The sequence below is a fragment of the Oncorhynchus keta genome, chromosome 4 (genome assembly GCF_023373465.1).
Source record: "Oncorhynchus keta strain PuntledgeMale-10-30-2019 chromosome 4, Oket_V2, whole genome shotgun sequence".
Classification (NCBI taxonomy): Eukaryota; Metazoa; Chordata; class Actinopteri; order Salmoniformes; family Salmonidae; genus Oncorhynchus; species Oncorhynchus keta.
In genome coordinates this window covers 27,889,838-27,902,764 of record NC_068424.1, presented here as the reverse complement: position 1 = coordinate 27,902,764, position 12,927 = coordinate 27,889,838, and the positions used below count along the sequence as shown (strand labels likewise).

At 42.7% G+C, this 12,927-nt stretch overlaps 1 protein-coding gene across 3 annotated transcripts in view; it reads left to right on the top strand.

The window, feature by feature from the left end:
- The window catches only part of LOC118372592 (RNA-binding Raly-like protein), a 152,244-nt gene that overhangs the window by 114,908 nt on the left and 24,409 nt on the right, over window positions 1-12,927 (top strand). For all 3 annotated transcript variants that reach the window (XM_035758536.2, XM_035758532.2, XM_035758543.2), the window contains exon 3: window positions 12,638-12,713. In XM_035758536.2, the coding sequence (XP_035614429.1) occupies window positions 12,638-12,713 (76 nt within the window). The remainder of the gene's footprint in view (window positions 1-12,637; window positions 12,714-12,927) is intronic.

Sequence of the window (12,927 nt, the reverse complement as noted above, 5' to 3'; positions counted from 1 at the left end):
ACAGTCTCTGCTTTGCTCACCTCTTAACACCGGCTCTGGTTCTAGTCTCCTCCTTGGCTCCTCACGATAAACAGGGAGAGTTGGCTCAGGTCTGACTCCTGACTCTGCCACACTCTCCCTGAGCCCCCCACCAATACATTTTTGGGGCTGACTCTTGGGTTTCCTTTTGCGCCGTCGTGCTTGTCTCTCCAACTCCATTCTCCTATAACCCTCTTCACACTGCTCCAGCGAATCCCAGGCGGGCTCCAGTACTCTCCCTGGGTCGACCGCCCACCTGTCTATTTCCTCCCAAGTAGTGTAGTCCCGATATTGTAGCTCCTGCCGCCGCTGTTGTTTCTCCTCATACCAGCGTCTCTCAGCTCTCGCCGCCTCCAGTTCTTCTTTGGGGCGGCGATATTCTCCCGGCTGATCCCAGGGTCCTTCTCCGAACAATTAATCCTCCCATGTCCTCTTTTCGCTGCTCCTGCTGTCGCTGCCTGTTACCACGCCGCTCGGTCCGGGTGTGGTGGGTGATTCTGTAACTGCGTTCGTCTGTTGAAGGAGAAGCGGACCAAAATGCAGCGTGGTGGTTACTCATGTTCTTTAATAAAGAATAGACGATACATGAAATAACTATATATATACAAAACAACAAACGGAACGTGAAAACCTATACAGCCTGTCTGGTGAACAACGACACAGAGACAGGAACAATCACCCACGAAAACACTCACAGAATATGGCTGCGTAAATATGGTTCCCAATCAGAGACAACGATAAATCACCTGACTCCGATTGAGAACCGCCTCAGGCAGCCATAGACTAATTAGTCACCCCACAAAACCCCAAGACAAAAAAACACACCACAATAACCCATGTCAAACCCTGGCCTGACAAACAAATAAAGAAAACACAAAATACTAAGACCAAGGCGTGACAAGGATTTGTGAAAAACTAAGTATAAATGTGTTTGGCTAAGGTGTATGTAAACTTCCGACTTCAACTGTATCTGTATTCCCAGTCAAGCGTAATCCATAGATTAGGGCCTAATGAATTTATTTAAATGTACTGATTTCATTCTATGAACTGTAGTTCAGTAAAATATTTGAAATTGTTGCATGTTGCGTTCATATTTTTGTTCAGTGTAATTTTGATTAAATATGGCTAAGGATACATACACTCAATGCACTGATAATGAAATTCTAGGCCAATACCGTTTAGCTATATTTTCTCGGTCATGCAAAGAACAGCATTGTAGAAGTTACACAGAAAATAAACTGTGGATGAGCAACCTGCATACCATAATGCACACAGGACCACACAAACATACTGTGCACACTGTTAATTATCCAGAGACATACTGTTTGCATAACCCTGCTTAGTTAAAAGCGAGACAGACAGACAGACTCACAGTTTTACTGTAATATGGAGTTTAATGAATTGCCTTGTTCTGTTTGATTTGCGGAGGTCTACAAGAAAACACCTTGACATGCAGAGTGCTCAAGCCTCAATGGCAGCCAAGTGTTTACTGTGTAATGAAATCACAGTGTAACCTCGGGCTGCATGTAGCCTTTCCCCACTGTTACCCTCTTTAGTAGCCAGCCCTGATTAGTAAACAGGTAGGCTCTCTGTTGAAAGGTCTGGCATTGAGCCAGCAAAGAGGAGAAAAGAGACGGAAGTGTTCAAGTGACAAAGGACAGTGTAAATGGTTTTGGCAGGATGGGCGACGCTTTCTATATGTGACCTCGGTTGAAGGCCGCACTGCTCTAGGAAAGGGAAGGGATAATAATAGTGTCTCCGACTGGAGGAAAGGAAAAGTGATGTCTGTATTGCAACCAAACCAGGGTACATGAAGTCTTTATTCGTCTGAAGAACAGGTGGTGATGTTAAAGGCAGACATTTTGATTTGATTTGATTATATTAGGATCTCTTTTAGTCCTCATTTGGACTAATCTTCCAAGAGTCCTTAAACATTAAAGTACAATTTATAATACGATCACATTTTCACATAAAACACATTGTTACAAACAGACATAATACACTGGCATTTTGACCAGATAAATACTCTAACAGTTTGATTCCTTCATCTACCATAGTCCTGCACAACCTTCCAATTTATTATATTTAAATGGTTCTGAAGTATAGTTTGAATTTATATGTTGAAAGGCTTCTGGTTTACTGAGAAATTATTCAATTTCTTTATTGCTCTGAATCTAAATGTTATTTTGCCTGTTTCTCTTTTCTGTCTGGAAAGCACATAGATGGTGGACAACCTATTCTTAGTATTTATTGAATGTATGTCTCTTACTAACTGAATGTTGTTGTGAATGGAGTTGGGCCGTTATAAATGGTATACATTGTGAAATAAAATAAGCATGTTTTTTAGGAGGCTGCAATCAACAATTATCTTGTTGATTGATGACCAACCAAGTGCATTTTGCATGACTACAACAGAAGAACCATATATCCACCTTAAAACAATCCTTGCTGCTTTGTTCTGTGCAATTGGCAGCCTCCTAATTTCACTTGCTGATGCATTTCCCCAGACCACAGAACAGTAGTTCACCTGACTCCCAATTAATACTTAGGTTATTTGCTTAAGAATCTTTCCCGGTAAATATTTAGCTATCCTTCTGATCATGCATGCAGTTTTAATTTATATATTTTTACATACGTTAGTTATTTGAGATGACCATGATAAGCAGTTGTCTAGCTGCATCCCTAGTAGTTTGGTTTTTGCCTATTCCTCAGTTTGTACTCCCCCCATACTTAATTGTTCCTGGGGAAACAGACCAACATAACCTTGGTTTTCTTGGTGTTCAAAACACGTTTGTTCCGGCAAACCCACTCCCTGATATTTCCCAGATCTACTTGTAGAGTTTGCTGTACCTATTGTACCGATTGTCTTGCTGTATAATTTGTAGTATCATCTGCAAATATAGTAGCTTGAGTTTCAGATAAGGCATAAGGAAGGTCTTTGGTATATATTAAGTAAAGAAGTGGTCCAAGGCAGCTGCCCTGCGGTATTCCACAGTTTAAAGCATGAGGGGAAGAAAATGACCTATTGATATAGGTGGACTGTTTCCTGTCAGTTAGATATGACTTTACCCAATTCAGTGCTGCCTCCTTAAACCAGAATGTAATCATTTTTGTCATAATTATTTCATGATCCACTGAATCAAATTCTGCGCTAAAATCAAAAAATAGTACACCACAAAATCTGCCATTATCTATAGCATTGAGCCACTGGACAGTCATGTCAACCAATGTAGTGCTAGTGGAATGGTTTGTCTACTCACAATACCCTCCGATATCTTACTGAGTGATGGGAGTAGACTAATTGGTCGACTATTGGCAGGCGTAATGGGATCTTTGCTGTCTTTCAGGATTGGCCACAGTTTAGCATGCTTCCATACATTTGGAAATGTCCTATTTTCCAGTGACTAATTATATATGTATTTCAGTGAAGCTGCAATCTGTGGAGCAGCATAGCGAAATAAAGAATTGTCCATAAGATCATAACCTGTAGATTTACCATTGGGTAATGACTACAATAGGTTTAACACTTCCTTTACTGACACCATTTGTAGACTAAAAGAGCTGTTTTTTTTGCTCATAATATGATCATCAATCAATTGGACAATAGCTTGTTTGGAAGAATGGGTGTCAGCAAAATGATTGGCATTATCAGCTTGTTTTGTTATTGTTCTCCCGTCAATCTCTGCTCTAGATGGGCATGATGAGATAGCCCTTTACTGTATTCCATACCTTTTTTAGAATAGTTTTTACAATCAATAAAAGCATTTTTGTAAAATAACGTTTTTTTCTTGCGATTTAATTTAACTGCATAATTACGTAGTGTTCTACAATTCTGTTAATCAACTTCTAGTTTAGATTTAGCTGCTAAGACTTTTGCCATATTTCTTTGCGAAAATGCCTCACCCAGTTCATCATCAATCCATGGAGATAAACGAGCCCCAACTGTACTCTTTCTTACTGGGGCATGATGGTCCATTACCTCAGTGAGCAAATCAATAAAACATTCTGTAGCGTGATTTAAATCATCCTCTAGATAAATCAGCTCCCAGGGTACAGCAGCCAAATCCTTTTGAAGTAGCTCATGATTAAATGTTTTAACATTTCTCCTGACCACAACCCTCTGGGATTTCTGTGGAACCTTGGTGTTTATGGTTATGGTCACAATATTATGGTCTGTCCAGCCCACTGGCATTGATCTGGCTTTTAAGCATTGCAATGGTATATTACAGAAGATCAGATCAGTGCACGTGTCCGAACAGTGACCTAACCTAGTTGATGATCTACTATTTGTTTCAAACCACCACTCTCTGCATGCCTCATTAATTTAGTTACATTTGAATTATTATGATCCTTCCAATTTATATTAAAATCACCCAAGATAAGTACATCTCTGTTACTATCTTTGGCCTGGTCAAAGCCAGCGTATAAGTCATCCAGATAGGACACATTAGACTAGAGCTTGGAGATCAATACACACATCCTACCAATATGGATACCTGGTAAGGCAGATGTACTTGAGCCTATAGTGCCCCTATTTGACATACATTAAGGTCATCCCTCCACTTAAAATGTATATGATTCTGAATGGACAGTGCTACACCCCCACTATAACTGTCCCTTCTAAGTAGACTATATCCACAAATGTTAATTTGCCCATCATTTACAGATGTATCCAACTGCGTTTGGGTCAAAGTCAAAATATGAATATTATTTATGTTTACCAAGTTAAAAACCTCATGTATTTTGTTAGGGAGGCTACATACATTAACCTGAGCTATATGCAGCCGCTTTCTTGTCAAGTGAAGATTTGTTATAGTTGAAGTTGTCATGATACTCTAAAACACACAAACTCAGATTTGAACATTGGATTACAATATCCAGGGAGTTACTCTCGTTTCCCAATACAATTAGCCGTTGATGTAAAGTTTATCCATCACCAAGGAGACTCGTTGGTTCAGACAACGCTTTTCTTTCATGATGGGATACATTTTTTTCTCCTTTCATTGATCTCCAGGGGGGGAAAAATAATGAATTCCAAAATCAGTGTTCCTGAGTTCACTGCCCCTGCTCTTTGTCATTACCTTTTGCTTAAAATGTTCAAAACATGCAATAATAACCCAAGGCCTATTCCCAGAGGCCTTACCCATTCTATGGTCTCTGTAGAATGTGGCATTACCCACGACATCTGTGAGCAGTTTCAGTTGAGTTAACAGTGTCGGACAGTGTCATTCTCCGGTCCCCCTGAAAATATGAGATTGTCTCGCATTGATCGACACTGCTCATCAAGCAAGGTTTCTTTAAGTTGTTTGTTCTCCCTTTGCACCACCTCCACCTTGCGATGAATAGAGTCTACAGTACCTTTCAGCACCGTGTTCTCTTTCCTTAGATCATCAATCTGACGTTGGCATAATGTAGTATATCCAAGATATCAAGTTTGGCAAGCCTTTCATTGATGGATTTTAACTAGTCAACGTCCATATCAATAAACCTCCTCACTCTCCACGCGCGCCCTCTAGCTTGGGGATGGTTTGATGCCATCGTTGATACCTTGATACCTACGCTTGGCCAACTTGGCTTTGGTTTGTTTTGTTGATTGGGTTTGTTGTCCTTAACAGTGCTTGAATCCTCTGAAACCTGCGACATGTTTCTTTGAGCTCGTAAGTATCTCTCGTCAATCAACCGCTGGATGATTCATTGGATTCTGAATCATCCATCGTGTTTGCAGGCAGAGTAAAACTATGGATTTGTCTTTCCGGGACAAATACAGGCCGTCGGTAGATACAGTACATCCAATACAAAAACAAAAAAACTATTGTGTACTCACTCCTGCCTGTTATATTGAAATATTTGCTGCAAACAATTAACCGAATCTGCCACCAATTTCACCTTCGTGTGTCAGCTTGATTTGGCCAGAGGGAATGAGAAGGATATAAGCCAACTAGACAGCTGTTTCAGGTTATCCCTTTGCGGTAGCTATTCTGTCGGATCTTGAGCATAATAAGTGTTCTCAGGCCTTTGCTCTAAGGGCTAGGTGGACCATACATCTTATTTCTCTGCGTCAACAATTCACATTCTTTGTACCTCACCCACGTATGACATAATAAAACCTAGTACATTAGGTAATTCCAGTGTTCAGCTAGAGATTTATTTTCTATAGATGGAAAATAGATTTTTTTTTTTTTAAAGCCAGCGAAAATGTCAACGTGAACATCAGCAAGAATCAAACGCCGTTTGAGTCCGACAATGTTCTTCCCACACTTATTTATACTGAAGACAAATGTGCCATCTTTTCACTGAGCATTGCACTGAACAACTTCACCATAACCTCCCTCCTCCTCATCTTTTTCCATACCGACTCTCACGTCTAAGCAGCACAGTCTCGGTTAGAAAGCTAATTCAACCCATCTTAAAAACAAACTTCTGATGAGCTGTGTGGGTTGGCCACTGGGTGGTCTGACAACAATCTATTCTACTAAACGCTGCCAGCTCTCCCGCCTCGCCTCACGTCCATCACAAGCACGTCTCCTCCTCTGCTCCTCTGTTCTTTTTCCCTTCCCTCCCGCCGCTTCTCGCTTTCCATAATTAGTTACTTCGTTCAATTAATTAAGACTGAAGAAAGATTGGCGGCAGCAGACAACTCTCTTTCTCCCTCGCTCCCTTTAAGGTTTATCTTGTCAAGGAGACAGCAGGCCTAGAAGGGAGGGAGGAGGGAGGGTGCATGGTCAATTTGACAAAGATGTATTAGGAAACGCCAGTATTCGGGGATACAGAGTCTGCGTCTGTTTGAGGGAGATGTAAGGGATGTGGTTTTCAATGAGGGAGAGAGAGAGAGAGAGAAAGACAGAGAGAGAGTCAAAACAGCAGGTCCGGGACAAAGTAGCACGACCGGTTAATCAGGTCAGGGATCCACAGCTGCAGGCAGAGAGGGAGAGAGAGAGAGAGAGAGAGAGAGAGAGATCAGCAGTCACGCCGGATCAAGAAGCGCCTGGGATGCTTTCAGACCAGGCAGAAGCATCGACACTGTGATTAATCAAGAGATGCTGTTGTAAGAGTCTGATGCACTGTAGGTCTGATTTTATCTATGTGTTTACCGTGGAGCTGTGAAACAGATGGTAGCCTAGGATGACTCAGTCTAATGTCTGGCCAGGACAACTGTCGGAGATGAGATGTGACTGTAATATATAGCGAGACCGCATTCAACGGAGCTCATTCCATTGAGTCACTGCCCAATGTCAAGCCAATACTGAAGCATATTTCTTAAAGGTGAGGCTGTTCAAAGATGGAGTACTTGGTTGATCTGGTGATTGTACATGGGTGGCACAGTGTAAGACAACTAGAAATACAGTTATGAAAATAAAAGAGTATACCTATGGAAAAGAGGCCATATTCTGCTAATATTTTAATTTTCATATGACCAGAAAATGGATTAAATAGTAAAACGCTCCCACTTTTCGATTCCAGACTCCATGTCTCTCACTCCTACACTTTTGGTCCCGAGTGGCGCAGCGGTCTAAGGCACTGCATCTCAATGCAAGAGGCATCACTACAGTCCCTGGTTTGATTCCAGGCTGTATCACATCCGTCCGTGATTGTGAGTCCCATAGGACGGTGCACATTTGGCCCAGCGTTGTTCGGGTTTGGCCAGGGTAGGCTGTCATTGTAAATAAGAATTTGCTCTTAACTGACTAGTTAAATCAAATTTAAATAAAAACTTTCTATCTCGGTCTCTTCCCTCCTTACTCACTCCTTTTCTCCCTCCACTCACCCACTTTCATTTCCATCAACCCTCCCTCTCTGAAGTAATTCTGTATCTCCCACGCCCACTCTGTAAGTGTGTGTGTGTGTGGGGGGGGGGGGAAGAAAAGGAGAGAAAAATGTCTGACCTTACTGCCTGGACTGGGTTTGTTCTTGATCTGCTTCAGTACCTTAGGTGGAATCCCTCCCATCAATATGAGTACGTTTTTTTTCTCTCACTCTCTCTTGTCCTCTGTGCTGCACCTCTATTCTTTTCTAAATTGTGGTCGTAGCCCTAATTTTATTTTGAAAATGTGCTACTGCCGCTATGGGCATTGCGGCAGCTCGTTTCATCCCTCACTTTGTAGTAATACTTACTCTAATATGCCTAAGTGCTATTACCACAGTTGTATATATCTGTGCAAAGGCTACGTTGGTGAGGTGGTATGACTAAATGTTGCAGTCATGGCTTCTAGTCAAGGCCTCCACATATTGATACGGTATTATTCATTCCTCGCTTCTAGGGATAATAAGAAAAGGGAGAGAGTGAGGCATGACATGCAAGTCTCTCTTTGGCAGCAGAGGTCAGATATGAAGGACACGCGGGTAAGGCTCAGCATTAAGTGAAGCTCTCGCTCCTATGGGGAGATGTGAGGGGCACAAATAAGTCCAATAAAAAAAAGCAGGCCTCCGTACCCCAGGGAGTCACGGATGCATGTTCACTTGTCAGAAAAACACAGCTGAAGCTGAAATGATTCCTCCCTCGCGCTCTTTCCCCGCCTCTGTGTCTCTCGAATAGATTTCACCTTGTACCCACTTCTTTCATTTATTCATCCTTTCAGAGAAGATACAGTATGTCTTTCACTTATTCATCCTTTCAGAGAAGATACAGTATGTCTTTCACTTATTCATCCTCTCAGAGAAGATACAGTATGTCTTTCACTTATTCATCCACCTGGGTCATATATGTTGTAGGGCCTGCATAAGATTACGGAAGGGAATGTACTGCAAGTGCAATGACAAATATATATTTTTGTGTGTGGTGTGTAAACAAGGACATTTCTAAGTGATCCCAAACTTTTGAACGTGTGTGTGTTTTTGTGGTGCTGGAAACGGTAGATTTTTTATGGAATATCTACATTATCAGCAACCATCACTCCTGTGTTCCAATGGCACGTTATGTTAGATAATCCAAGTGTATAATTTTAAAAGGCTGATTGATCATTAGTGTGTGTGTTCCGGTATAAGGTGTATAATATTACTGTGGTCAGCAAGTTCATTGATTACAGAGTATTGAATGTAGCCATTGAGATGAAGAATTAGTTCTCGTTGTGGATGCTGCGAATGATTCGGTGTGAAAGCCGGTCTGAATGGGAAGCTTTCATTTCTCCTGCAGCCAAAAGTCACCAAGTTGTTTCCCCCTCCTCCTCTCCACGGAGCTCTGATTTAGGACCATGGACAGCACCCTTCCCCTCTACGTGTCAAGACTTAACTTGACACCAGCGAGCAGAACTTGAACATTTGTATAGGCATGCCTTGAAATCAATGGGGAAATCAAATTAAATGTGCATGCGTGTATGTCAAGTTAGGATTTGGCCGAGTGGAGTGGATGTCTGCTTTAAGTCCATGGACAGTGCTCCCTATTCTCCGTAGTAGTGGTGCTTGATATCAGCACCACGGACAGCGACAATATTCTCTGTATTGCACTTTATTAGCACCATGGACAACTCCCATCTTCTTGACCCTAGGAATCTGATTCATTGCATTCATTGTAAGTCATTGTCTCTGTCTCGCACTGTGCTGATGCTCCAGCGAGAGAGCCCTAAGGGCTGGTCTAGGATCAGCCTTCGCTTTCCTTGTTGCTTCTCAAATGGTGTTGCTGTAGCATTGATGGATCTCCTTCCTCCAGTGGAGTTAGCACCTGAGTCAGGTTTATCCTGACAGCCCAGTCAAACTGTTCTAAACCCTCTGGCAAGTGCCAAGTGGAGCCAATGCCGATAGACAGTCTGTCAGGTTGCTGGATGAAGTGCTGTATGGCACAGTGTCAAGTTGTGTGTGTGGGGTTTAACCCATGCAGAGATTGCTCTGTGTTATCCTAAAGTACTACAGTACCTGATCTTTATACCTGTTATCACCTGGGGCATACATGACTTCAAATCGATCTTAAAAGCCCATTGCAGTCAAAAATGTGATTTTGCTTTGTTTTATACAATGGGAGTTGCTGCTACCGGAGGACTGGGGTGTGGAGGTGGCACAGGATGGGCTCGACCGTGAAGGCGTACTGGAGATCTTGAGAGCAGTGCTGGCACAGGACATGCAAGGCTAGGGATGTGCACAGGAGGCCTGATGCGTGAGGCTGGCGCCAACTTCACCAGCCGACTAACACGCACCTCAGGACGAGTATGGAGCGCTGACCCAGGTGCCATCAAATCCCTGACACGTTCCGTCGGGCGAATTCCAAGCAAAAAGCACCAACACAGCAACTCCCTCATTTCTCTCTCCTCCAATTTCCCCATTAACTCCTTCACAGTCTCTGCTTCGCTCACCTCCAACACCGGCTCTGGTCTCCTCCTTGCCTCACGATAAACAGGGAGAGTTGGCTCAGGTCTGACTCCTGACTCTGCCACACTCTCCCTGAGCCCCAATACATTTTTGGGGCTGACTCTCAGGCTTTTTCCCGAGTCGCCGTGCTGCCTCCTCATACCGGCGCCTCTCCGCTCTTGCCGCCTCCAGTTCTTCCTTGGGGCGCATCTTATTGTGAATCTCCTCTTTGGGCTGCTCCTGCCTGTTGACACGCTGCTTGGTCCGTTTAGGGTGGGTGATTCTGTAACGGTTTTCTAGGTGTGGTGAAGGAGAGTCGGACCAAACTGAGGCGTGTAGATTGCGATCCATGTTTAATGAACAAAAAACGTAACATGAATCTAAAACACAAACACTACAAAACAAAGAGCGTAACGAAAACCGAAACAGCCTATACTAGTGAAAACTAACACAGACAGGAACAAGGACACTAAGGACAATCACCCACAAAACAACCAAAGAATATGGCTGCCTAAATATGGTTCCCAATCAGAGACAACGATAAACACCTGCCTCTGATTGAGAACCACTCCAGACAGCCATAGACTTTGCTAGATCACCCCACTAGCTACAATCCCAATACATACCAAAACCCCAAGACAAAACACACCACAATAAAAAAAAAAACATGCCACACCCTGGCCTGAACCAAACATGAAGATAAACACAAAATACTTCAACCAGGGCGTGACAGTTCCAAACCTCTCTGCCTGAAACAGCAAATTTTCCCAAAATGTTTGATATCTTTTTGTGTCGTTACTGTGGAAGAAATCAACCCAGATAAAATGATTATTTTAGTCACACACACACCTAGGTAATAGGATTATATTAAAATTATCCTCACTGATAATCACCACCATACACACACACACACACACGCACACACTATCTCTCCCACATTCTAAATAAACAAGGCGGTGTTTTAGGATGTCTGACAGGGTAGTGTACAAACAGCCGTGAGCATAATCACATTTCTGTGGAGAGTGGAGGGGCGGGAAGCTAGGCTGCAAAATCCTCCCGCCGTTTATTCTGCCTCTCCCTGCTATGATCTCACTAGTGAGGTTCAGCTGCTCCCGAGTGAGCTCAGCCGGGTCCACATGCATAATTTAGACTAACATCTGCTTAGATAAGACTGACTGGAAGTGCATCTTAAACAGTGAGATGTGCATACACACGGTATTCTGTTGGGCACAAAAGGCTTTGGTGAACATCCTGTACTGTAGCTCTCATCGAGGTGTCTTGTTTTGTGAGGAGGGATGTACTTTCCTGTTCCTGTCTCTCTTGTGTTGCCATTTCAGAATGACCTTGCAGCTCAAACAGGTCTTGAGCATCTTTGACATGCAGTAAAAAAGGATGAATCGTGCAGAAGGCAGAAGTTGTGAAAGAGGCCTTGTAAAAGACTTGCTGATGTAGAGATAGCGATTTGAATAGCCTATACACTCGGGATTTGTGATCACAGTACACCTGATAAAGCGAGTCAGATAAGTTGAAACCTTCAAGGGTGCCGGTCTCATACGCACATGAGCAAGTACATAGACAATAGGATACCAAAGGGAGGGTAATAGTTGATGTCATACATACTTGTGGATAACGAGAAATAGAAAAAAAGCTGATGTCCTTTCCTTCAACTATCTATTTTCTACCCGAACAATGGATGGTTGTAAATTAAAGAGCATTCGCTCTACAGCATCCTTACCTTGTTGGGTTCTCTTCTCTCCCAAGGAAGCCCATTCTGTAAATGAGTAATGAAGGACACTCTGTATTCTCTCCCTCCCCCTTACACCTGGGTTCGTATTGGTACCAAGGTTGTTATGGCTATCTTCAGAGCACTTTAGAAAAGAGCTTCACGCAGGAAAGTTTCAAGGAGGATGTCGGACATATTCGCATATAGACTACTATATTATTTGTATATTATTAAGTTACCTGGAATTGTTCAATTAAAGGTATTTGAATCTCCCCAGGACTGAAGATGACAAACCTTGCACTGTATTGCATCAAATCAGTCCTCATTGTACACCACATGTTAAACATTTAATTTACACACTAAATAATGATATCTGATGCTATTTTTGCATCCCCTTACTGAAAAGGGTGCTTCAAAAACCTGACTTTTTCTAGTAATTTACGCTGCACTGAAGTGTTAAATTGGATTAGATGCCGGAACGGTTTTTCAGTGACAGGATTGGTACTGACATGAGTTGCCGGTACTTTAGGTATTTGACTGTTTTAGGGAGGGAACGAAAGAGTGGATGAAAAAAAGAAAAGCTGAGTAAAGAACTGCTTTTTATTTGTATGTTTTTTACAGACATAAACATGGCAGGGGAGCCCAAACCGTACCGGCCCAAGCCAGGCTCCAAACGGCCGCTGTCGGCTGTTTACAGGTAAACCCGTAAAGATCTCTCTCACTCTCTGTCCCTCTCTCATCTCTCCCTCTCGTCTATGGGGAGATGAGGAACCTGTCTAAAGTGTGTGTCTGAGGCTTTCTCCTACTGTAACAACTTGTAAAGGAGTTGGATTAGTGTGTGGTGTCAGGTGAAGGCTAAGGAGTGATGCAAATTCAGATTATGTCTAGGAGTTGGCGAATCAGCAAGAACC